Source organism: Lichenostomus cassidix, chromosome 15, assembly GCF_008360975.1.
Source record: "Lichenostomus cassidix isolate B80296 chromosome 15, HeHo_3.0, whole genome shotgun sequence".
Taxonomy (NCBI): Eukaryota; Metazoa; Chordata; class Aves; order Passeriformes; family Meliphagidae; genus Lichenostomus; species Lichenostomus cassidix.
The window spans coordinates 8,975,437-9,002,727 of NC_139496.1; the positions used below are offsets into that span (position 1 = coordinate 8,975,437).

Here is a 27,291-nt window from a genome sequence, read left to right on the forward strand (position 1 = left end):
GGGACGGCCAGGTGCGCGCGGTGCCCTCAGGGGCTGCGGTGCGCCATTGCCGAGCTCCCGGCGCTACCGGGGCCAGTGCGGCCAGAGCGGGGAGGGAGCGCCCGGGATTCGTAAATGCTTGTGGGCAAAAGGAACGACAAAAGTCGTGTAGTCTACAAAAAGTCACTTCCGTGGAAATCCGTTATGTTGGTCCCTGACCCACTATATTTGCACAGAGTAGAAAGAGAGAAAAGGGGGAAAGAGAGAGAAAAAAGGGGAAAGAGAAAGAAAAGAGGAGGAGAGAAGAAGAGAGAAAGGAAAGAAAGAAAAAGCAGGAAGGTAGGGAGAGGAAAGGAAAGGAAAAAGGGGAAGGAAAAAGATAGATCACCAGCCCTAGTTGCAGCATCGGTCCAGCCGCTGGAATGTCCAGGGTCCTGGGGATGTGGAGATTCCTGGCTATTTACAATTCTGGACCAACTCCTGTGCTTTAGACATAACTCATCTAGAAGCAGAACATCTTCAGGAGCTTTTTCTAATGATACCGTTCCAACAAAAAGGCTTGGAAATAGGTTATAACATGAGCAGTAGTTCTCAGGGATATGTGTGTCCATTTAAGTTGCAGTAAAACTCTGAACATTAGCTTGTAATAAATAACTTTGGCTTTAGCATGGGTTGGAGACCCATTAATTGGAAATCCATCCTGAAAACAGAGTTAATGACAGACAAAGCATTGAACCAATTAAGACCTTGATCCAGGACAAAATAAAAGTGCATCAAATAAAGGACATTTCCTTCTGCAGGCACCAGGCAGACACCCTGTTTAAACCAGTTATTCCCAGTGAACCACTGGCTATGACTTCTGCTTCAAAACACACGGAAATTCACAACATAGCAACTGGTTTTCTCATTCAAGTGGAGCACGAAGTCCAGGGATGGCTACACATGTCTAAATATATCCAACCGACTTAAGGTACTGCTTTATGTATCTGCTGGGGGATGCAACAATTTTCAGCACTTAGCGTTTGCAGTTGTTAGGCATTTTGAGTTAAATATTAAGCCTTTTAGACTAAATAAAAAAGGAATGTCATGGAGAGAGTGTCTAATATTTAACTTCAAGCAGAAAGTGTCCAGGGGTAGTCTGGTTTCATCAAGGCATTTAGACATATATGATTCTTTCTCTCTAATTCACCCTTTTTAACCCAAAAAGTTGGCTTTGCCTGCCAAATGCACCAGGGCAGATGCGCTGCTCTGGAGCTTTTTTAAGGTAAAGAAATCTCTGGAATAACTTCTAAAGGGCAGTTTAGGACCCCCTTAGACAGAAAATCCCCCTATAATCTTTGGGGGAATTTTTGAGATAAGCTGAAAGTACAGATGATAGTATGCTATAGAGCAAAAAATGCTGAATAATAAGGAGTAAAAAAACCCCACAATTAGAAAGGCTGGAACTCTTTTTAAGTCTGAATAGCTACTACTTTGAGTAAGTATTTGGCCTGTACTCAACAGTGTTGCATCTCCCTGCTCATAATCAAGGGCCTAAAATCTTGTTTTTGGGAATTATTTTTCTTTCCCAAACATATTTCTGAAGGGCAATAATAAGCACTGATACATACATCTGATTTTTCATTTGATGATCCTAATTTGCTTTAATGGCTAATTTTAAAGGTACCTATCAGTAACATTTTGTTCCGTTCACGGCTCGCAGATCTTTATACATTTCAAGGAGGGAGATCAATGCAAAAATCAGCTGACAGTATGGGAGGGGGGAGGGTGAGAAGGCCAAGTAAGTTCATTTCCATATTGGCATACCCAGGATGTCAACAGATAAAGCATTTCTGGAGGATTCGTATAAACAAACAGAAGGGCCTGGGTTTCTCTGGGAACTGTTCAAGTTCTTTTCTGCCTGGACTGCAAATTAAAGGGAAAAACAGCAGGTCTATTTTGTATCCAGCTCCTGAAGAAGGTCACATAACTGAACTTTTCTCTTCAAGTTCTATTCTTAGTGTGAACTTTCACTGACTTCTCTATTGGTGCCTTGTTTATTTGTAATTTAGTAAATTGTACTACATGTAGGAAATGGACTTCATGGCAATAAAACTGAAGCCCCTGAAAAGAATACTTAGGAACAGTGGAGACCTGAAAAAACAGAACATTTCCTGTGCGCCATATCAACCCATCCTGCAACAACGCAGAGAGGTCCAGACTGCATGAATAGGAAATGACAAGCCTAGAATTACTAATAATGATGAAAGGAGATCAGGCTATTCCATAGGGACTGTGTGTATATAAAGGTATAACTCCAGCCAACACAATAAACCTTCAAAGCACGAAATGTTAATGTTGAGCAGGAAAGTAACTTAATAAAGGAAGATGCCTTCCATATCCCAGACAAAGCATATTAGAGGGCTTGGATTTAAGTCTGAATGTTCCACCTCAGTCACTGCAATTATCTGTTAAGTAGGATGCTTGAATCCAGATCCCAGTTCTGATTCTGACTTCTTCAAACCTCTGTATTTAAACTTCTTCCCAGTTCTGCATTACCTGGACCAAGTAATTGTTTTGGGAAACAGCTGAACCTTTTGGTACGAACCCAAACTGTAATAACTGATTTAGAGGAAAGTAAGCATTTTATTGGACAAAAGCTCTTCAAGACAAGGGGAAATTCCTACAAAATGGTTCTGAAGTGCACATGCTTTTCATCTCTATTGCCCTCACCTTTATGGGTGGTCCATAAAGTTGGGTGTAGAAGTCAGGACCACACAGTGCAGTCTGTACAGAAACAGTTCTTTTGTGCTTCTGTGCTGAAACTCTGCATTGCACAGATCCCATCACAGAGCTAAAACTGGGCTTTGGTAGTACTTGTCCACAGCTCTGTGCTGCAAGACTCTTCCCAAGGGTTCCTGTAAAACCCCACAATAGCACCCTGGCATTAGTCAGAAGCACCCTGGAGAATGAATTTAAGAGCCAAATAACTGGAGTTCAGGCTAAAATTGGAAAAGACCCAAGAAAAGATTTAAACAAACAAACAAAGTCTTTCTACTGTGGCCCAAGATAGGAGGAAAGGCTGAACAGCATCACTAATCAGTGCTTGTAGGCAGGATTAGAGGCAGCATTTCTGTCTGTCCTTCCTAAGTTAGTAGCATGTATATATACTCCCTCTGAAACACTCAGCTTCTTACAAACCCTGCTGCTATCATCATGTGGATCATGTTTCTGACATTGTCTTCTCTTGTTAGTCTTTGAAATGGGTGACACAGAGTTCCCCAGAGCAGCTAAATAAATTAATATCTCATGTCCCTAATCCAAAAACTGCCTCAGATACCCCCAGTGTCATACTGCTGGTCATTATCACCTATGGAGAGATTTGGGTGCACACAGATGCATCCTGCAAGGGCACATAATGCTGGTGCTCTGTCTAAGCTTGCTTTTTAGATGCTGTAAAATTATATTCTACAATGTCCTTTTCCAGTGGCCACAAAAATAACACCACTGAGTTGTACTGCAGTCAGGTCGTTACATTGCTTCACTTCAAATACAAATTCCCTTGCTTCATGTGGAAATATAAAACAATTATCTTGAAACACACCTGATTCAAAATATTTCAAGTGTAAGAGACAGGCAGTGAAGGGGAATTAGCATAATGGAAGTGTAGGAGAGGAGAAGGTCTAAAATATATGGGGAAGATAAAACACTAGCTTCAGGCTCCTTAATACACAGCTAAAAGAAAGGAGTTGATAACCTTCCTGTCTGTCCTGCTTTGGTTTAAGAGTGCTGTGATGCAGGAAAACTAAGATTCTCTGTTTTAAAGTCACTCCTTTGTACCATGACCTCTTGCTAATAATACTTAACTTAGGTGGGGGTTTTGAGGCTTGGGGTTTTTTGGAGGTTTTTTGAAGCTCTCTTCCTAATTCTACTTAAATCCTTACAAGTACTGCTATTCGTTTTAGAAATGGATCTTTTGTAAACTTAAGCCAAAATGAGGTTGAGGAGTTTGATATGGATGGAAAAATTCTGGGCTGCATTTACATTCCTTGTTTTACCTGTGAACTCTGCAAAAGCCACAGGTGCAATCACCTATAGAGCAAGAGAACCAAATGGTAAACCTTATCTAGTTGGCTTTGTGTCATCTGCTTTTGGCTTCCTGCTGTTCTGAAGGCTGGGTGAGGGGAAGTGGCTGAAAACTGAGGAAGTTTATTGTTGACAATACATTTTGTGTGCTCTCAGGCATGCCTGGGACCAAAGCAGTCCCCAGGCAGCCCCAAATCTGGGCAGTGAAATCTGAGTTTTCAGCCACTCTCCCCTCCCTCCTACAGGAAAATCCCAGCTCGCAGTTTTCAAAGAGTTAATTTATCTTTTTGGAAGATCCCTTCTGTTGTTAGTGCTGTTGTCTTTCTAGCTAGAAACACTTTCCTTGATTGCTATGACTAAATCACACCTGAAAATATATCCTTAAGGCAGAAGAGATTCATAGATTGGCCACTTTCACCAATTAGAAACTTCATCTTTCCCTGGAATATGGCTATCTCCCTGGTGCACAGGAAGTGCATTAAAGAAGTAATAAACACTCATAAAACACATTTAGTGATCTAACATTTAAGAGCAGAGTTCTTGTTCATTACTGTAACTTTCTGCTAAATTACCACCAACAAGATTGCTCATGGGCTCAAAAGGTCAGTGTTATTTTTACTGTTGAAATCATGGAGTCTGGGAAACAACTGTGTGTAAATTGCTGATAAACTGGAACAAAGACAGAAGAGAAAAACACTGAACATATAAGAATGCAAGTAAACCAGCAGGAAAGGAGGGGAGGGGAAGAATCTCATGGACAGTTTATTAAAAGAACAAAAGAATAAAATCTGGCACATTTGTTTTCCACGGGTTCAGGAAGCCCGGTCTTTAAGCACCTACTATAAATAGCGTTCTAATCCTTCATCAAAACGGGTAGTAGTCTATACCAAAATGAATGAATTTTAGGTATAATCTGGGAAGAGGAAGATGTCCCTCCCCTCATAGTAGGAAAAAGATCTTTTGTTTCAATCCTTGCAGAAATTAGGTATTTCAAAGTGTAAGAGCCGGAGAGATGAGGAAGAGTCTGAAACATGACATTTCTATACTGCTGGATTCCTAGCAAGAATATTGTTAGAGAATGGAATTAGCAAACATCTAATTTGGAATTGAATAATATGTTTTTGATAAAGATGGACTTGAATTTATCACAGGGCTAACTTCAAAATACTCAAGGAATTCCCCTCTGAGTGGAAGCTCTACGTGAATTGTATGAACTTTAGAAAAGCGTTTGATAGGGATATCATATAGAAACTAATGGAAGCTTGTTTAAAATTCTGAAAAGGACAGTTTTCAGTCATTTAACCCTGTATAAAGGATCTGATTGTAAGGTAATCCTGAAGAGCTACCTCAGAGCCATCCAAGTTAAAACCAAATGCAGAATACAGGAGCGTTACATTGCCCTTAAGTGAAAAAAAGTCACTGAAAAATTATTTTATACAAAAAAACTGCAAATTGTTCCAGGTGAGCTTATTAGATGGTCCTAAGACCCATTATTTTCTAGGTGAGAGCTTTGGTTAATAGCTCGGCCAGTGGTAAAGTGGAATTAAATTATTAAATGCACCACCCTGGCTCTCAGTTTAATGGGTTGGTGTTTGATGGTATTCAAAGCAACTCAACAAGGACCTTGAAGAGGTTTGTTTCCATAGCTTGCCCACTGAACTGGACACCTAATGGGTAACTTTTAGGATAGGTACTGCATATTCTTCAGGCAGGTCAAAACCTGCATACAGCAGTGAATAAAGTGTTACATTAATCTTTAGTTTTACACTTGACAGCACAAAAGGAGCTGCAATATCCACTAACAGTCAACAACACCTTGCTTTGCTGGGAAGGCATTCAAGCTGAGATTGAGGAAATTACAATAAGGCTCTCTTCCACAGAGGATGAGACCCTTCCCATCACTAGAGTTATTAGGGAAAACTTGCTAGATCACTCATACGGGCATTGTGGAAAAGGACCTCCAGTGCAGATTGCACAGGCTGGCCCAAAGAAAGGACACTCTCCATATTAAAATACTTCCTCATTAGTCTCTCACCAAAGCCATTCAACTCACAACTCCCACTGACCAGAAGGCACTTGAATTGCAGAGTGATTTTAGTGGCAGGAAAGGGAAGTAAAAAGAGAGCCTCTGTGGGATCCATCTGCTGCAACATGATACGGGAGCACAGTTTTGTGCTAAGAAGTGGGAAAGGGGCTTCAGCCCTTCGTCTGAATTTACCCAACGAGTTTATCCATACCCCTGACACTCAGGAATAGTCTCTGAGAATTTCAGGCACTCAGGTGTTTTATACACAGGGATTTACTGTGACACCTAGCCTGGAAACTTCTGTTTGAGAATAACCTGATCTGCTGTAGAAGTTATTTCTGAGTAACATTCCACAGTGAGAATATCCTTACAGGGTGCTACCCAGAAGCAGTATCTCACTTGAACTGCAGACTCCACTGCAACCCAAATCAGTTGTTCAGTGTAAACAAGCCCTTTTTTCAGAGAAGTGGGAAGACAACAAAGCTTGCCATCTTTTAAGGGCAGCTCGTGGAAGGGGTACTGTGAGGCCTCAACAGCACATTTGTGTAGTAAAGGCCAATATCTCTGGCTCGCAGCAACATGTGAAATTGGGCAGGCGGCTGCAGCTGCACTTGGCAAACAAACAGTAGTAACCTAAGCTTGACACTCTAAATGATGGTTATTGAACTAGTGTCTTCATGAACAGCCTAGATGCTGGCAAAAGGGCATGAGGAAGACAAAACAGAAGTTTAATTAACTTAACAGGAAAGGAAAAATCTCCTAGATAAAAGGAAAAGAGCCATTTCTGAGCCAAGTGTTTAAACGGTTCTCAGACCTTCCCAGGCCAGAGAGTGTCTGTGTGTAATGCTGACTTCCTTCCAGTTCTGTCTGTGCCAGAAATAACTCGTCAATGGAGTATATCTTATTGGTGTACCTTTTATCAAAGCCATTCCTGCACAGGAAAGTGCTACTTGCTGCTGACGTGCTGCTGGCCAATGAGGAAGAAGAAAGGTGTGTTTATGAAGAATGTAACACATTCTACTGTCCTTCCTGAGCCCCAGTGAATGTCTGCAAACTTGTAATGGCACAAACTGAAAACTTCCGAATTGAGAGAGAGCATCTGTGCACCAAGGCAAGAGGGGATCTACAAGGATCAATCTGGCTCTTCCAAATCTGGGTATTTTCAGCATCTTTTAAAAGCTCATTAGCAGTTTATATCGCTGATACTGTCTTTGGTGTCATGTTATTCCCAAGCCACAGCAGAGGGAACCCTGAGTGATGACTCTGGGTGATCACATTACAGAGGTCACACAACACACTGAAATGTGGCTAGTCAGGCTGTACACACAGAGCAGACTCAGTGTTGCCTCAAGACACAAAACGTAACTCTTGACTTGAGTGACGCGCAAGTCGCTGGAATTTACACCAGTTGGACAGAGATGAGAAGACAGCGTGGATTAGAAACACAATGTCAATAGAAAGAAGGAAGGGAAGAGATTGTAGATGACCTACTGGTGGAGATAATTGCCCTGCTGAGCAATAGTTACCATACCAATAATTTCTGAGCAAATTTCCAACAATAACTGTAGGAAGGGTCTTTGTTTGGCTTTGGGGATTTTTCTGTTTACCAGTTAGACTCCATATGAGACCTTTGGTCCAACCTCACAGTGCAGAGTTCTGTGGGTCCAGAGGAGATGACAGTACTAAATTTATAGCCCAAATATCATTAAGGATGGAATGTAGTCCTTTCCAGGAATGAGTGAGACACTCTTCCCATACCCAAAGAGAAGGGCTTTTTTCTCTTTCCTTCTGTACACAGGCACCCTTCTGCCCCCCCACTGTGCTGCATGCATATAGCCATTTCCTGAAACATTTCAAATTTGTTTTCCTTAGGTTATTTGTGTCTACAGCCACCAGATGGTCTGTGTCAAAGCTGATATGTTCAACATATTATTCCATTATCCTATTAGGTTGAACATGTCCTTCCTCCCATGAGAGCTGTTAAGATATCACCCTTACAGAAAAGAGGCAGCTTTAGTCTTGCTGTCACCTCCTTTCTCCTTCTGAGTAACATGCTATCCTCAGTGATCCTACAGCACATAGCTAATATTTTAGTCTATCTTGATATTCTGTATTCATACTTTCAAGAAATAATATCTGGCCATTTAATATCCAGCTTTCTCACTGAACAAGCTGCACATATGTATCAGGTGTGATTTTAAAAAAAAAGCTCTGAAGGCTTGAAAAAGACAGTGTTGATACTTTCTTCTTTTCACATAACAATTTCCTACATTTTTTATAGGACTCTATAATTTTAAATGATCCTCCATGAAGATACCAGCCGTATTTCCAAAACTGCTCTCTTGATCTTAAAAAGGCTTGGAAAACATCTGCAATTCAGGTCAATGACATTTAAACTGAGGAAATGGTCACCTTTGGTTTTCCTCTGTGGGCTCCTCATGCCCATGGGAATGGGAGAGCAGAAATTCCTGGCTGATTTCCATGACCCCAAGGACTGAACATTCTTTGCTTGAGGAGCCTTCCCAACCCCTGCAGCATCAACAACTAAGACAGCTTATGTCAACAAAGATTATTCAAATGATGCTGTTTCAAGTTGGTAGGGGTAGAAGGCGATGGGAGAAAGAGAGAGAGAGGCAGGGAAAGCCCCACTGATGGGGATGGAGGCAGCCAGCACAGAAAGGAATGAGCCTACATCAAAGATACACAGGTTCTCTTGTGGGAATACTTAATCATTAGCAACAATGTGAGCACTAGCTCTTGCTTTTCTGCAAAATGTAAGTCTGGGTGAGAAATACCCTGAACAAAGGACCCTTCTTTTTACATACCAAAAGTAAATGTTTTTGGAAAAAATGCATCCCCCCTTCATCTGCGTGCCTGGAGATTTTTACTATCTGCTTACTCATCCTTTACATCCCCTGTTCCACAATGGGAAGCAGTCAAAATCGTGTCACTCACAAATATGTTGACACTCAGTTAAGTTCCTCCTGGTCGCAGCATAATGACAGTCACCAGCATCAGCTCAGATCCAGGAACTGAATAAAATTAGATACTTTTTAAAGCTTCCATCAAGCCAGACTCTGCCCTGGGAAGTCCCTCTACCACAGCCTCCTCTTGTGTTAATCAGAAAGGGCAGTGAAGAGCACATACCTGCTTACTTACACATCCACACAGCTCACCCTGACTCCACAGAGCATTAGCAGGCACTTCAAGCAGAGGTGAAGATGTGTGAGTAGGGCCTACACAGCTCCTTCAGGAGGCACCAAAATTCATAATTGTCCCAGGAGGTGACAGTGTTCACCTCCATTACTGCTGCATCCCCTCCAGCTATAGTTTTTATGATCTTGTAACACCGGGGTTGTATGTTCTCCCCAGAGATGTGGGCAGTGGCAGATAAAGATTAACAGACATGCACCTAAAACAGAGAAAGGTAATTAATAAACTGATATTAGGGCAAATTGGTAGAAGCTATTATGAGCAGTTCCTACTGAGAGTGAGTGACGGGTCATCATTTGGATGATGGCAGAGGAGTTCTGAGAGATGTTTTGGCTGAGGAGCCATCCCTGTGAGCAGCAGTTTCCAGTGTTACTGTGGGATGAGACAGTTGGGGGCTGCCACGGAGTCTCTTACATGTGCTGTGACTCTCACCATATCTAGTATCTCTTCTAATCCACAGGGGTATCATTTCTCATGCCCTGTCTTGCTGGATTGCTTTTGTCACCATAAATCCAGATGTTCAGGCTTTGGGAGGGAAAAAGCAATTACACTGAAGGGCTGCTCAGCATTGCAAAACAACATCCAGTTAGGTTATGGTCGTGAGGAATGGCAAAACTTCACTCAGACCTTGCATTCAGTGTAAAAAAAAATTATACACTGACTATCACATCTGCTGGTCTGTGCTTCTCTGGTCATCTTATGTGCTTAATTTCATGTTAACTATTGCAGAGCTTCCTTCTAGCATAGTGTAATTTTCCACTGTAAGCAAGATCTCTTCAGAAACCAAACCACTACCTGACTACCCGGGAAGCGTTATGTACACAAAGCTGTAGTTTTCAGAGCAGAAGTTCTCCCCAAGGCTATAAGCAAACTCTCAGTGGAAAGATTCCAGACTTCCTACAGGTACAAAGAATCTTGCTTTAGTCATGTTGAATCACAAGATCTTGAATTACCAGTCCTAGAGGATGGCTTACTTAAAAAGCAGTGATTAGCAGAATAATAGTTTATAAAGGTGAGAGAAGAAGCAGCATACAAATACCTTCGGTCTGACCACATTTCCAAAATGTGCCCAGCCCCTGGAGCCACAAATTACTGGACAGAGGCTGGGAGCAGCAATAAGAGCTGCCTGCAAATGATATTCCTAAGATTGTGCAATTTAACCCAGCTATTATGAAGAAGGATGGATGCAGCATCCATTTGTATTGCTGCCTGCTCCACACAATGGCTGAAATTGGGCGGGGAGGGGGGGAAGACATAATGCAATTTGTAAATAACTAATATGCCTGTGGCCTTTCTTCACCTTTCCATCTCCTTATGCATTAGACAAAATATTGATATCCCAGGCAATAACCCTTCCCAGTTCAGACCTCAGCATCCATCTCTTTCTTCCTGCTTCTGAGTTGCCAGTGATTCAGCTTCCCTCATCTACATATACTTGGCCTATAAGTATGTTCTCACTTTCATAAACTCAAACAGAACTTCTAAAATTACTACCATTTTGTCTCTTAGCTGCCTGGTTAAAATTCACAGATTCCATATGGTCTAGATGAGCCAAGATACACAATCAAATTGGTGCTTGTTTCTGCTATTTCTTTGTCTTATTTCTAGATTTTTTTAAAATTAATGCTAGATTTTATTTTAGTTTGTTTAATGTGTACAGCTGCTAACAAAGCAAGGGCCAAACTTAACAATAACAACAAAAAGTGTATTTAAGATAATTTCCCTTCTTAAATGTAGAAAATCATCTAATGCCCAGCCTCTCAGGATGACTTACCTTACTTAACAATGAGCCCTTTGGGTTTATTGAACCTCCATGGTTTGTGCATGCAGGGACATGTTTGCAGTTTAACTAAGGTGAAGAAAAATAGCACCTTTATGAGTTGCCAGACCAGTGAACAATCACAGCCAGAAAACCTTGTTGCTCCTGACCACAGCTGCTCATCCTTCAGGGGCACCTGAACTAACTGAAATACCATAACAAAGGATCGATTATGTTACAGCTGAGAAACTCAGGAATATCTTCCTGAGCACAATTCCAGAATGTGGTTTGCAAAGAGAGAGTGCTGAGGGAGGGGAAAAAGCCCACAAAGCAAGCAAAGGGGAAAACCGTCCAAAAGAAAAAAGAGGCCTCATAAACATGAAGTGAGAAGCCACACAAGTCCAAGGCAAAGGGAAGAACTGCCCCCCTGCACTTGGCAAGGCACTGTCCAGTCCAACTAGCCAGAATGTTTTCTGTCTACACCCAAACAAATAAGGACCTGGGTTAATAAGCTTAATAAATCCAACATTCAGAGTCATTTAGAGGCACCTTTGCTCTTAAGTTGCTTAATTGCTTTTAAAAATCCTTGGTGGTTGTCCCATTCCCTCTTGACTTCTTAGCACATCCCGAAGGGCCTTAGTCTTGATGCTGTGTCAAGTCATGTCTCCTGGTCTGAGTCTCCATCATTCTCTCCTTTAAGAGTGGAGAAACCTGCCTGAAGGAAACCACCAGAGAAATCCACATAACAGGCTGCTTTACAGACCTGAGATTTCTACCCAAAAATGAACAGGATTTTATTTCCTCTTACCTCTCGTAGGATGACACATCACATGGGATGTGATGTGTCACATTACAGGTGCCACTCCTCAGGAAAGACCACTTGCATGAGTGTCCCCCAGTCCCTTCTCATTAGGGTATTATGCTTGGTCCAAACCTGAATTCACAGTCACATGCAGGCTGTGAGTCACACTGGGCCTTGCATATAAACAGCAATAAATGTATTTGATGGGTCCTTTACAGAGCCATCTGTAGACCAAACAGCTTCCATTGTCACCTTCAGATTGACAAAACATTTAATCTGAGCAGGGACTAGATTAGCTGGGAACCTGAAAGCCCACAGACAGCAGAGGGAGCACTCACTGCTCCTGTCCTCAGCTCGAGCAACCTGTCAGAGTTCAAGAACCAAAACCAAAAATGACCCTCTGTAGCGACCTGGAAAAATGGGAGGTACGACTGTACACAGGGCTGTACTTGCAGTTCAAATACTGCTGAATTATTAGTATTAGACCAAATTAATGCCCAAATGTGGTGCTTAAGAAGGGCTGTGTTTTGTAGGATGTTTCCCCTGCTGCACTGCAACAAGCACAAGTGTTCACAGCACACATTTAGTCCAGATTCTGGTTTGTATCTAGAGTATCACTGGAGATGTGGAGATGGACGTGAGGTCTGGATTGGACTGCTGGAGTCACCAGTTTTGCTCCCACCTTTTCTGCAGTGCTGCTGGAAATTCCTGTGCAGGCTCCATCTCACCACATCCCAGCCTCCGACTGTTGAACATGGAGGCAACACTGAGCTCCCCCATGAAGTGTGGAGACCTCTCATGACAGTCACTAGAGGTAAGACAGACATTTTGTGAGCTGAATCCCATCAATTTAGTGGCTGAAACATTCCTTTAAGCAGCTAAAAAAAGAAACAGTCAAGGGTGAAATGTCAGTTTTACACTATTGAAATGCAGGGCAGATGCTTCCTAGTCTGTTTACTGGCACATTACCGGTGGATTGTAACAGAACCTGCAGTTCTGTCAACCCAGCATTTCTAGATCTGTGAGAAAAACCCAAATCCCTGGGCTCCAGTAGTCACCTTTTCCACATCATGTGCTTCCCAAGGTATAGGAACAGCAATTGCCTCTACTCTGCAAATCAAAATTATTCAGATGAAACACATCTTTAGACAATCCTTTCTGCTCCCAGCAGCAAGCAAAAGGAAATGCTGTAAATAAGTGGAAAGGCTCAATGCTGCCACTGTTTCCTGACTCCCAGCACCAAATGAGAGCACAGGGGTCTGTGATTAAGGAGAATATTCCTGATGAGGAACTATCTGCAGGCTCTTGGAAATTTCTTATCAAAAAGGCTGTGCTTGCCTGCACACCCACCTCAGCCTCTGACCTGTTTTCTCCCAGTGATGCTATTCTTTGCTCCCTCTTTCCCTCTTGCTGCTGTTTGCCCCAAAGAAATATCAGGGAATCAGCTAGTATACTTGGATGCCAGTGTAGAGAGGTATGGCTAGCCTCAGGGCTCTGCCTGACACACCACAGCATGCAGCTTTTCAGGAAGCAGGAGAACATGCGGCAGAGGAGAAGAAACAAAAAGCAAAAAATGGAAAAAGTACAGAACAGATTCACCAGATGAGATTAAAAAAACACCCCAAAAAGTGAGAAGGAGAGGAAGAGTGCAACCACCTTCAAAACACAGCACAGGTAGAAGCTGGAGAGCATAAACAGACCCAACATTTGAATTTATTGGAATAAAATGGTTTTCTATTCTTCCCATGACCTCTGCCAGCAGTGCTGTCCTGTTGCCCCCCACCCACCCACCCATGACCCATGCAAAGTCAGCTTCAATTACCTTACCTCAGGAACATTCATTACAGGAAGATACCCTGTGTGTATCAAATTAGTGCCTTAAGAAAGCCCATTCAGGAAACATTTACATGGTCCTTATTCAGTTAGCAGGAAGGGATGGAGTGGGGATGCCAGCTGAGAAAGAGGTTTTATGCAAACACAGGACTGATGGACTGAAAATTGGTGCAGCCTCACAATTGCTTTTGTGCACAGAACCCATTATATTTTAGAGTTGAAAAAATTCTAATCTTAGATAGAAGGGGCTGGGATGAACAACTAGGCCTGGAGATACCCACAGGGGACATACCCTTTTAATCTACATGTGAGACCAAGGCTAATAATAAGCCTTAGATGCCTTTGGAAGGTGTTTTAACCTCAGAATGAGGTTGAATTCAATGAACTTATGACATTGAAACAAGCAGCCAAGTCACTTGGAGCAACAACAAAGACAATACCAGTCCAAAATGTTCCCCCTCTAGCTGGGGTTGAGAAAAGGTGAGATTTGCATGTGCAATACACAGAGGTCTTAGATGCTGCAAAATCTACCAGTCAGCTATTGAAACAGCCTCTGACACACTGGTACAAATCTTCATCACATTTCCTAAAGTGCTGAACAGAGACTTCAGAGGACATCGCCACAGACTAATACCTCTTTTAGGGACATGGTGTCTCACAGAAATGTCCCATTCTCCTGCTTGTATTGCCCCAGGGAAAGGGGATGTAACATGCTGCCAACAGCTGTGAGCAAACAAGATTGTCCACACAGCAGCTGTAAGGCAATGGGACTGAGGAGAGATAAATTTCTGTCTCTGACAATAGCTAATGGGCTCCAGGCAGACTGGCAGCTGCAAAGCACCCAGTTGCCTACTCTGGTTCTGCTGACCAGGCACCTCTGGGACTGTACTTTGAGCTGGTGAAGAAAAGAGGCAGAACAAGTCTGCTTCCATCTATTTTTATCCATCTGCTCCTCTCCACAGCTGGCAAGGCCTGGAGCTCAGTTTAGATCCTCCCAACAAAAGCCTCTTTATGAGACATGGAATCCCCCAGCACTATCAACACCATTTGGATTGGATTGCCCAGGCACAGGCTATTTTGGGCACCACAGGTGGCTTCTCCCTCTCAGTGAGCACAGAGAAGAAGCCAGCAGATGCTTCACCACAATACTGCTCAGCCATCTACCAGGGACAAACTGATCAGTGTGAAGGCTCTGATAAACCCATTGGATCTGGGGGGTGGGACACAAAGGGAAGAGTTCAGGGAATGGGATTCACAGGTGAGACAGAACAGAATTTCCATCACACTTTGAGACTGAGAACTGCTTTTGAGACAGGAAAACAGAGCAGAGCTGACCAGAGTCTCTGCACTGAGCAAAGCACTAACTCTCCCCATATGTAGACCCAAGATCTTCATTCCACAGACCCCATACCGTAGAGAGCAACTCCTGCTCTGTCTGGGCAAAGCAGAAACCTCTTTTTTTCTCCTTTCCTCCCTGCTGAGCCAGTAAACCCTTCCCTTGTGCTGAGGTTCAACATCTGCTTGCTCCCGTTGGAGAGAGCTCCAGGCTCTGGGTTTCCCCCTGACACAAAAGCAGCAGAAAGCTCTTCCAGCCTCTCCTTTCTCTGTTATCTTATTGCATGGATGCTGTTTCCTGTGTTTATTTTTCTTCTCTGCTCAGCTGGCATGGAGGGTCTCACCTGCTGGAAAACTGCCATTACTTCTCTATCTGCAACACTAGCCAAGGGTTAGCAAAAAAGAGTTTTAGGTCACTTCTAGTTTCCTTAGGATGCCTGACCACCAGCAGAGGCCAAAGGCCACAGATGCTGAGGGAGAGCAGGTTCCTGTGTGCTCTTACCTGGAAGCTGACATCAACAGATCTATCTCTTTAGGAAGAACAGGGACATGTTTCACAGCACTGGGATTCATCTGGCGTGGAGAGAAAACAGCCACCTGGAAAAGACTGAATCCATGGCCCTGTCCTCAAGGACCTCCCTTTGGAGAGTGTGAACGTGTCTGTGCAGCAGATAGAGCACAGCTCTTCCAAGACCTGACTGACACACAGGCTTTAGCATTCAGAGTCAGCCACATGTCACTGACATCCCAACCCCAGGACAGAGCTTCATGCTTTTGACAGGAAGAAGGCATTAAATTCTCCCTGGGAGGATCATATGTCCCACACAGTGTTTCCAAATCAAACACTGTTGGAAAGATCCTTCTGCAAGGGAATCAGAGACTGCTGTTAGCATAGAGAGCACATCCCTTCCTCCAGTCACACAGAGAAAAATCTACAGGAACATGGTTGCTACAGTCCTTCTGTGCAAATACAGAATTTAGGATGGGAGAGAAATTGCTTGGGAAGCAAGTGCTCAGAGAAAGCGATCCAGAAATATCATTAAAAGCCTTGATTACCATTCATTGGCTCAATCTATAAGAAACAGGGGATCGTGGGTTTAATTTTGTTGTAGATGAATGCTATCTGGGTTAGTTCTGCGGACTGGAAGGCCTCAGTGCAAGTGAGGGATATTATTGTGTATTTCCTCTGGAAGGAAATCAAAATGCTGTTTCTCATGACTTCAGAAAGGACGCAGCTGTAGAACAAGCAGCTGAGTCTCAGCTTTGCTTGTGGCATTGAGTTACCAATGGTGGGAGAAAAGACTATTTCTGTTTTTCCAGTGCAACCTTTAGCATTTTGATCCTTCTGGAATTAGAGGAGGATCTTGAGGAGGGTCTGAGAGTTTTTTTGTCTCCACCCTATTCTGTTAGTGCTTTTGGCATGGATATAAAGAAAGGCAGGAAACACTTGGAATACTGGACTGCTCCCAAATGGAAGGCATATTAGAAACGAGGCAGCCAGTTGTCCTTTAAGGTGCTGGGTACTCATGTAGCCCAGCACCTCTGTGCTAGTGCTGGGTGCTCTCCTCTTGAGACTCTGCCTTTGAATCAGCCACAATCCTTGTGAATTAACTGCAGCTGTCCCCCAGCAGCCTCTCTGGGGCTGGGAATGCAAACATTAGCCCTCTTCTCCCCAGTGTCTTGGATCTGCAGAATAACTACACAATTGGATGTGTTACCAGCACAGAACAGCCTCAAGTCAGCAGCATGATCTTCAGTTGCCTTCAAAGGAGCCTTGTGTATCACAGGACTGGACCAGGAAACCTGTGATTGCTCACAATCACATTAACAGAGAAGACAGGATGTCAGGGAGTCACTCAGCAGCAGGCAAGTCTCAGAGCTACCATTCCTGTCACCTGTGAAACAGAGAAGACAGGATGTCAGGGAGTCACTCAGCAGCAGGCAAGTCTCAGAGCTACCATTCCTGTCACCTGTGAAACCAGTCACATTCTCTGGATGATGGAATAGTTTAATATCACAGGATCCAGTATGTGTGGCAGGGCTGCTCAAGATATTAACACAGGAAGCAATATTGTTCAATGTCGACTTCACTACCTGGCAGGTTATACAGTAATGTGGAAGGATGGGAGCCTGCTTGGGCCCAAGACACACCCCTGCAAAGAATATTTCTCCTTGGCAGGACTCTTCTTTCCATGGCCCTGTGGTAAAAGGTTGTATCAGCATGGAATCATAAAGACCCTGACCCAGCCAGGATCAGGATCAGCATGGTCAGAGGTGCTGGGCCCAGCACACCTGCCTTGCTGGAGGCTTCAGCATCTGCCACTGGTCAGCCCTTCAACACCTCCAAAATAGGAACTTGGCAAACAAAGCAAACAAAGTGCATTGCTAAGCAGAACATTCTGCCGAGTCCCAACACTAGGACTGCATGTTATAGGGCACTTGCCAATTCCTGAGTCAACTTTATTTATTATACACAAGAAAGGTCATGACGAATCTCAAAAGATAAAATCTGTGTCTGTCAAGCCACCTTCCTTATTTTCATTGGCCCAGACCCTCACGTTCCACACCAACAATAACAGGACATGGGTTCAAGAGGCACCATGAGTGCAGCTTACCCTGAGATGGCCCAGGCTTGTTATGCATTCTTCTGATCCAGGCTGCCCAATTCTCTTTATTAGGAGGTGGTTTTTTTTCCTGGATGCAGTCACCACACTGCACAAGAACCCCGCATCCATGGGAATCCCAAACAGGCACAAGCTTTCACAGCTCAGATGATGCCAAGTACCCAAATGATACAGCTGCAAGTTCTCCAGCAACACAAAGTACCTGAGATATGCTTAACTCCCATTTAGCAGTAAGATCCTGGACCAATACGAGCCCAAAAGACATCCCTGTGACCTCATCAATAGCTGAGGCAGCAAGATACCACAGGCACATAGATTTCTTCATTGTCATTATGAGCTGTTACCTAGGGAAGGCAGAAGATTAGAGCTGCCTCAGGTTCTGGGTAAATCCTTGGCAAAACCGGAACAATTGCAGCTCCAGTGCTGTCAGCGTCCAAGCTAGCAGGTTTAAAGGCTTCCCTGGGACCTGTAGAAGTTGCAGTCACCTCTCTGGATTGCAGCAGAACACTCCCAAAAACCACAGTCCCTGCTTTGGAGTTCAGTATAACAGTCTTGGACCACACAGTATGGATCTGCACTCCACATAACCTCAGCTTTAGACAACTTACTCTGAACTTGCAGATGGAAAGTTCTTTTCCCACTTGTTGCCTTTCACTCGCTGAAAAGTCACCGTGCTACTCTCAGACTTGAACTTGGCTTAGATTACTTTCTTCGACGTGTTGCAAGGACTCCAGTTCTTGAAATGAAATTCTGATTTTCTGAGATCTGACAGCACTTTCCTGACACTGCAGGATCTTAGCAGTGACTACTGCAGTCCCAAAGCACAGAAATGACTGCATCTTACAGCCAAAACTCCTCCAACAATTCCACCCACTGGGTCATTTCTGAGGAAACATCTCCGATATCCAGAAGTGCCCCCCTTTCTTATCAGAACAGCATTAAAGAGGTGATTGGGAAGTCAGGAAGGAACACTTACTATTCAGTGAGACTCTAACCTCAGGTGCTTATTTGTGGGATCAGAGAGGTGGATTTCTTGCAGGATCACTCTGAACTGGCAGAAGTCTGTCTCCTTTCCATGAATGAATATACCAGGAATCTCACTCCTCATTTGGTCACTTCAGTCAAATGCAAGACTGGGGGAGCCTTCCCTGTGAAAGTAAATTGTGAGGTCCACAGGGCCTCAGAAAAGGTGCTCAGAGCTTTTTAACTTCCTGAAACTTCTTGAAACACATGCAGGCACTTGTGTGTACTATACTTAGCAGCAAAGGCTTCCTGTCTGGGGACAGAAGTGACAAGGAAGATCGTGCTGCTTTAAATACTGTGAAAAGCTCTTCAGCAAAAATCATTATTTCCCATTAGTAGTGTGGACAACCTAGTAATCCTCCACAGCCCCATCCTACTTCATCATTCAGAAATGTCAGCAGTTCCCCAGTGCTGTAGTCAGCTCTTGTCTACAGCAAAAGTCCTGCAAAGTCTAATCGCTCTGTGTGACTGAGCCAAGGTGGGGATCTCTGAGCAGAGATTTCCCGATCAGGCCAATTGTGTTGTTAAGCTGGGAGCTCTCTCTGTTCTTCCAAGTTCTCTTTCTTAGGAACAAGCATTGTTCCTGCTGGGCTCCTGCAGATGCCCATTGTTCCCCAGCTCCTGGCCTTTGATGCTGCGGAACAAAATGCAGTGTTTGTAAAAGGAGGGAAAATCAAAAAGCTTTTCAATTACACACTTGGTTGAACAGCTTGGGCACAGCTGGCTGCAGAGCACCAGGGTACCAGCACCTCTCCACAAACTGGGGCCTCCAGTGAGGAGGCCTTGAGCCCAGCTGCAAAGTGGCCCAACAGAGGGAATTACTGGTGGTTGATGGTTGTCTGCTGAACTCTCATTCCAGAAGCTCCCCATTCCATGTGCTCCTGGATTGTACAGACTTTCACTAACCTGCTTAGATACACATTTAGGAGCTGCCAGCTGGAAAAAGCTGGAAATTAGTCCTGCTTCAGCATTGCTCAGATTTGACTGGAGAAACACCACAGTAGCATCTAGATTACCTGCCTCCATTTCCAGACTAATTTGGCTGGCAAGAGCTGGGCAGAAGTCTGAAAGGGTGATGGTCTGAGGTGCACCACAAGGCCACATGGAAGGAGAGACAACAGGTGGGATGGCCCAGTCACAGCTGGCAAAGCTGTTGCATGGTGCAGTTATGGACCCTCAGGTCCTGCTGGGTAACAACCCCTTCCTGCCTGGGCAGGTGAATACAGCTCTACCTCATGTTCCATATACAGCTGTGAATGATTTCTCCTACTGCCATGATGGCAGATCCTAGGATGGCGGAGATGGGAGTAGTCTTCTACTCCGTTTGGGTCTGTCACCTTTGTTCATGCTAATCTCTTCTGCAAAAGCACAGGCAGCACCAGGGAGAGAGCTCTCTAGAAGGATCAATCTATGGAGAAAGCTAATAATATAATAAGAAAATACTTGCACACAAGATCCAGCCAGCCGGATCTTCCTGGGACAAAGGCACCCACACTCTCTTTTACAAATATATTTTATTATTTTAATGCTTATTAAGAAATGTAACCAAGACAGACTCCGCAGCACCAGCGGCTCCTCACTGCCCAGCAGTCTGATGACTTCACAGATATGAAAACTTCACAGATTCAAAAAAACCTTTGGTCAATGCACTTTAAATACATTTGCATGCACAGATTCTCCCACCCCCTTCCCTCCCCCCCCCCCCCAGTGGTAACTGACAGAGGGAAAACAACACCTATATCATAAAACATTTAAATTAAAAGAGTAATTATTTCATACTGACAGCATGTGCAGCGGGGTGTTCATAGTGTCTTGGTTTGAAGACCACAGAGAACCTCTCCACAGGACAGGGCAGGAACACCAGCTCCTGAGACAGTGGGGGGAGTGAAGGATGTTCTCAGATCAACAGGTTCCAGTCTTGATTTCAACACATCCTTGTGTGAACAGTCCCAGCAGGCAAGTAAGATGGGGAGTTACATACAACATTTCCCCAGTTTGGGGATTCTCATCTGTCAGGTTAGTCACCTCTCATGCAAATGAGGAACTGGTGATATTTGTTACTTTTGATGTGTTTTACCATAAAGACAGCCAGAAGCTCAGGGCTGGAAAGAAAAACTCTGAAATGATTCAGTGCAATTTAATGCCCAAAACAAATTCGGAGAGAATTGACTTTTAGGCAGCTGAACTTAGCAAACACCACTAGAGAGTATTGCATGCAGGTTTAGTGTATCGCAGCACCACTTCAACCTGTTTGTCCTTCCACAGAACTTGGCTGGATGGATATGGTTTTAGGTAAGGCCCATGCTCTTGAAGCAGAAGGGGATTTGTTATACCTGGATGTGTTCATGAAATGGGACAGTGTATCTGGAAAGGACATAATCCATAAGAACCATCCCTGCCTCGGTCAATATAGACCATACAAAGTTGACCCTCTGCACACCCCAGGTAGGGCTGACCCTTGCAGTGACTCCAGGAGAGCTGTAAGGCTATACATCCCTTCCTGAGTCCTTCCTCAGCAAGTCACACCTTGGTCTCAAGCCAGCATCTTTACACTCCACAGCACTCCCCAGCACATTCCTACTCCCCTGAAATCCCCCCAACAGCTTCCCTACAAATCCTGCTTCACCACCAAGATTTCCTGTCCATCCTGACCCTCCAATCTGTCGCATCTTAGAGACTTCTCTATATCCACCAGCATCCTCTGAGACCTCTTTTCAAAAATGATCAAAGGTTCAGACTATTCCATGTTACTCCAAGACCACCTGCACCTTAGCACCAACTGGAATCCTTGAGAAACCCTTTTTGTCTACAGTATTCCCAACTGTCCCATGATGCCAAATTGCTTCTCAGTTCAAGAGCAGCAGTTCAAGCTTGCACAGAGCTTTGAAATATCACTGATCCAAAAGGCACTCTGCAGGACACAGCTGTAAGAGCATTTATTTGCACACACAAAAAGCAGTGCCTTATTGAGGAAAGGGCCCCAAGAACTCTCAATAAATTTACTCCTGGCAACTGATCAAATTTTGCTTTCTCCAAAACTCTTATAAAGCAAATAAACCCTGGAGCCTAAGAGTCTTCGGGGAATGGTGAAATTCATGGAATGCCCTCACACCAAATGAAGCACCACATCTCTCTATGCATCTTCAGACGTTTTTAGCAAGAAGTTCTCTTTCAGTGAAATTAGTCTCTTCTGACTCCAGCTCCTACTCACTGGACCCACTGCATCTTGGATTCCCAAGAAGGTCTTCTGGAACCTGTCCTGACAGTCTCCTCATTCTTCCCTTTGTCTTGGTACCATTTGTGTTTATCCAGAAGAGCTGGATCAGCTACACATTCTCCAGCTGAAAGAAAAGTGGGAATATGGGTGGTCCTATGAAGTTTGGAAGGCAGGTACTTCTCTCAAGAGTGCAGAGGTTCCAGAAAAAGGAAAGAGCACACTTCATTGATGGGACCTATTGCTTCTTTTTTATTTTTAAGTAAAACAAACCAAAAAGCAGGAAGCCCTGAAATTATGATCCCTAGGAAATAAGAAGTCCAAAATTCCATTCAAAAGGTTCCTGCTCTCCCCAACAACTGATTCAGAAACATCCTTTGAGGGCACATCTCAGCCATATGTTTGCCAGAAGGCCATGCATGTGATGCAGCTGCCATCCCTTCCTTCCTGTGACTGCAGACAGCTCCACAAACCACACTCTCTGTACCCTGCACTTCCTCCTCTACACAGCCCACCCCCTTCACACACCCTTTTCACTTCAAGTCTGGATCACTAATATTGAAAGGGACTGGACACACTTAGGGGCAGCTCAAGCAGCAGCACAAAAGTTACATTCAAGACATCTGGAAAGTCAGTAAGCTGGTGATCTGGTTGGGCAGGAAATTCTTCCAGAGCAACAATCCTAAGTTTGTCCATCAACGTAGATCAACTTGATTCTCATGGCAACCAAGTAAGAAACTGCCACAAGTGAGTGTGGAGATGCTCAGGAAACAACAGAAAGCAACCAACCCACACCAGCTGTTGAAAGTCTGATCCAATGTGGTCCAAACCATCCCTTTACAATGGCAGCTAAAGCTCAATAGGAGACACTTCTGCACTTGTGTGTGTTCCAGCACATGAGCAGTGCTGGTATTTTCCCACACTTCCTTCCCTGCTCTGCTTCTTTGTGGACCTAATTGTTATTGACATGAGTGCCGGATGTAATCTTGTGTTATTCTTAGAAACATTTCAGCTCCCAGCTGAGGCCTAAAGAGAACAGCCCCCCATTTTCTTGAGTTCCTCTGCCACTGTTATAGGAGGTCAGAGGAGCCATCACACAAATAACCTACAGAAATATTCCATCAAGAAAGATAAAGAGTAATGAGATCCCAAGTCACCCTACGGAGGAACTACCTATGACGTCAGTCACAGGGAAATGGCTTAGTGTTTCTTAATGGTGCTGGAGTGATAATCCTCTCCTCTGACGTCAGACTATGGGGAAGAGCCGTGCCAAGAAAGCAGCAGTTCAATTAAACCATGAAGTCTATTGTTTTACAAACTGACCTGTTTTTCTCCTAAGGACTGTGGTGGCAGCCACATCTTTTTATCCATCTCACAGCAAGCTTTGTGCAAGCCGAGCAGCTACGTACTCAAACACATTTACAAACCTCTCCCACCTTCATGTAGGGACCCTGGCAAAAAGAAAATTCTCCCCAAAATAAAACTTATTTTTCATTTTAATACTTCACCATATATAAAATAAACATGGAATAAGAACACACAAACCTAACCTATTCTTCCTCAAATATGAAAATCCAGTTTCCCTTGGCTTCTGAAATGTTAGTGGACAGACACAAGGAGGAGACAGATTTGAGGGCTATTTCTAATGTTTTCAGCTAGGGAATAAGCTTCAGATGCCTGGAATTAATAGAATTTTAGTTTCCTCGTAGGACCACTGCTGTCTGTCTCTCCAGAAGGCTGGTAGTATTGGACATGGATTATTTGTCTGAAAAACAAAAACCAGAGAATCTTCTGATAGAATTCAAGCTGATGTATGTTTCTGCTGTCCTTGAGCTGCCAGACTTCCTGTCACACAGAAAATTATCAAACTGCTGTGAAACACCTCTGCAACAAACCACATCAGCACGTACACTTTGCACCACAAACTTGCCTGTTCTCTTCTACAGAAAGTAGAAACTGCAGTTTCTAAGCTAAGTTGCAATACTACTGACACCTTTCAGTTTCTCAGAGGAGGAGCATCTTCCAACCAGCTCTGTTGGCCTCTGCACCACAGTGACACATCAGGCTTCACAGGAAAGCACTGAAAGCACAGGAGAACAGGTATTTAAATAGAGCTCACAGAAATTCCAAAATTAGGTGGAAGGTATGTGTGTGGGTTGCTCCCTATCCCAAGAAAGAAAAGGTCCCACAGCCTTTTGAGAGAGGATGAAAATGACTGAAATTTGGAATATTACTTCCCCTCACACACATTTGGAGCCATGGAAAGAATTTACATTCTAGGAGCTCGGGAGGTCAAACACAGAAACAGGGGGAAAGCAGAGGGTGCCTCCAGCCTGCAGAGAGCTCACACACACACAGCCCTTCACAGCCCTGCCCCTCAGCACCATGTCCTGCTAACAGCCAAGAGAAATCTGTATTACAGGCACGGCTTTGGTGATTTGTTGGACAAAGTAGAGAGCTAAGAGCTTATATTTGCCTTGTGCATCTGGAACACTGAGCGCTCAAGGAATGGATATTAGTTCTTGCCCATCTTTTATAACTTTATGTAAAGTAACCTTATCATCACATGGAAAAGAACTGTTCAAGCAACCTGTACTATAAGCTTTAAAAACATGAACTGAAAGGCAAAATGCCACGGTTGAAAGTATCCAGAGTTCCCATCAGGTAAATTCATTCCCTCTGCAAGCAGCTCCTGGCATTCTTCCTGACAACAGATTTTTGCTATCCCCCTTTCTGCTTGTTGCAAGGCCACAGTACCAAGAGGGCCCTTCCCAGCCTGCTCTGTTATTCAGGGAACACTTCCAGCTGTGCCTCTATTTCCATTGGTAAAGACAGCAAAACCAACATACAACTACAGGCACAGTACAGCACAATGTCACAAAATGCCTGCATCAGCAGTCTCCCAGTGCTGAACTTGGAATGCCATCCTTGACCTTGACACTGCGCTTGGTGACAGGTCATTAACAGGTAACATGTCCCTCCTTCCTTAGTCCACTTCAGTGGTCTCTTGGCTTTTCTCCAGTCTGGTATTTAGGATCATCCAATAGTCCTGGATATGGACCCCTTTCTCCACAGCAATCTGAATACACTGCTCTCCCCCCCCCCCCAAACTTCCCTTTTTGCCATGGCAGAGGTCACCAATGGAAAAAATTAATTCTACCAGGAAGACTTTTAGAGTCTCATCAGGAAACATCAGCTGCAGCAAAGGCTGCTCTTTCCAGATCTGAGTAAGACACCTGGGCATCAATTAGCTCTTCACTGTGAAGCTCCCTGTTCAGACATGCATCTGAGAGAATCCCGTTTTTGCAGGAATGTGGAAGATGCCCATTTGTCTCCCGGTCCAGAGCATTTCCATTCTGGTGCCATTCTAAGCCAGCTTTGCATTTGTTTAAGTCCTGCTTTTCAGGATCCCTGTGGATCTCTCCATTGGTGTATACCTGTAGTGCATACTCACTGATCCGTATGCTGGCATTCTCTGTGTCCCCACCATGGGTGGAAGTCCTGGAGCTGGCTGCTCCTGCCTTGAACGGCTCCTTCCGGCCCAGGATATGCTGGCTGATGATTTTACGGAAGGTGTATCGGAATTCCCTGATCCGGTAGGCATAAATTAGGGGATTTACAACTGAGTTAGCATGAGACAGGATAATAGCCAGATACATCAGCCACAGAGGAGCATGAGCACAATTTGGGCAAAAAAGGGTAAAGCAGTTAATAATGTGTAGTGGAAGCCAGCAAAATGCAAACAGTCCAACAATGATGGCTAAAGACTTGGCTGCATGGACTTCCTTCTGCAATGTGGAGCGGGAACGTTCCCCGTGTACCATGTTGTTCTCCATCTGCTTGAGCTGGCGCCGGGCTGCCATGAAGATTTTCAAGTAGATACCAAACATGAGAAGGAGAGGCAGGAGCACACAGGCAAAGAAGTTGTAGTAGACCATGTACTCCATGGTGACCACAGCCTCGAAGAGACAGGCCACCATGCTGTCACTGCAGTTGATGGGAGAGGACCTGTTGGAACCCAGCTCTTCAACTGGGGTGCGTTTGTGCCACCCCAGCATTGGGGTCAGGCCGATGATGAAGGACAACACCCAGCAGATGGCAATGATGCCTTTGGCTCGAGAGCCGGTCACCAAACCATTGTACCTGTAAAGCAGAGAAGATGGGATCTATATCAGTGTCATTCAACAAGCTCCTGGCACCCAGGCAACCTCCCAATGGGCCCTCATTCCAGAAGACAGTGAGAAAGGCACCAGCTTCATCAGAGGGGCCTTTGAACTGCTGTGCAGAACCCATGCAGCACAGCCAGGACTCTATGGTGACACTGTCAGCTACCTATTTCCCTCTCCCTTCCTTTAGGCAGTGAATAGTTGACAGAAAAGCAGGGAAATTAATTCCGTTTTCATCTATGCTCCTTCACTCCACCAGTGCACTTGGGCATGCATGTAGATCTTGCAGCCTGGATAACGAACAGCACTGCTCTGACCCTTGTGATGAAGGCTACTGTGGGTCTTGCCAAAGGCTGAGGCAGCATCTCTTCCTGGCAAAGGAGCAGCCTTTTAGCATGGAATTGTTAGGTCTGTCTTGCAGTAGATCTGTAAACCAAATAGCACAAAAGAACCTGGAGGCACAGTGCCACCAGCCCTGCATTCACATTCTGGTGTGCTCCAGGGAAATCCTGCTGGCTCAGTTGCAGCAGCTATGTTGGCCTTGCATAGCACTTCATTCTCCTCCACCATGGCACTTTCAGGAAGACTAGAACCATCAACCTTCCTGAAATAACTGAGACAAGTCAGCATTTTTCCTAACCAGCCCAGCTAAGCTGACCCCATGCCTTTCTCAGAGAGGAGGAATTAAGCTGAGGACAGTGTTCTGACTACAGGTGAGCCATGGGCTGCACTGCGTGCACCAAAGGGACCTCAGTGGTGGAGGTATTGATACACCTGGTTGATGCCAGTGCTTTCAACAGTAAACTCTACAAGATCTGCTGAGAGGAACAATAAAAAACATGGTAAGAATCTGACAGTGCTGCAGAGACCTTGGTTTGTTTGAAATATCAGCCAGTTCCCAAGGCCTCACAGGTTATTGCGAGTCCTGAGCTGACTCTACCAGTTCTTCCCTCTGAAAATGTAAATCAGGGCAGCAGTTTAACATTTCAATGCAATTTTCTTCCCTGGGTAATGCTCAGCATGGAAAGTAGATGGCCAGATTCCCACATTGTCCAGCGTGGGTCCACACTGTACTTGACCCCATGTGCTGCAATCGGACGGTAGCGCTGGGCTCCCAGTGTTTACCCAGTGCTCCTTCTCCTTCTGTCCCCAGAATTCTCTCAGAAAACAAACATTAAAAGAAATAATACAACAAGCCACAGAAATATTTCCATCTCCCAATGAAATAATTACTCCCACAGGTTTGTGCTCC

The 27,291-nt window shown here is 44.3% G+C and overlaps 1 protein-coding gene and 1 long non-coding RNA gene across 4 annotated transcripts in view; one reads left to right on the forward strand and one right to left on the reverse strand.

Annotated features, from left to right (window-relative positions):
• Nucleotides 1-41: 41 nt before the first annotated feature.
• On the forward strand, nt 42-12,943 carry LOC146430356 (uncharacterized). Its single transcript, XR_014855342.1, has 3 exons — nt 42-318; nt 780-949; nt 12,455-12,943. It is a non-coding gene; the product is annotated as an uncharacterized LOC146430356 (long non-coding RNA).
• Nucleotides 12,944-20,158: 7,215 nt separating this feature from the next.
• Nucleotides 20,159-27,291, reverse strand: part of ADORA2A (adenosine A2a receptor) — a 28,333-nt gene continuing 21,200 nt past the window's right edge. For all 3 annotated transcript variants that reach the window (XM_085075978.1, XM_085075975.1, XM_085075979.1), the window contains exon 3: nt 20,159-26,016. In XM_085075978.1, the coding sequence (XP_084932104.1) occupies nt 25,056-26,016 (961 nt within the window). In that variant the 3' untranslated portion in view covers nt 20,159-25,055. The remainder of the gene's footprint in view (nt 26,017-27,291) is intronic.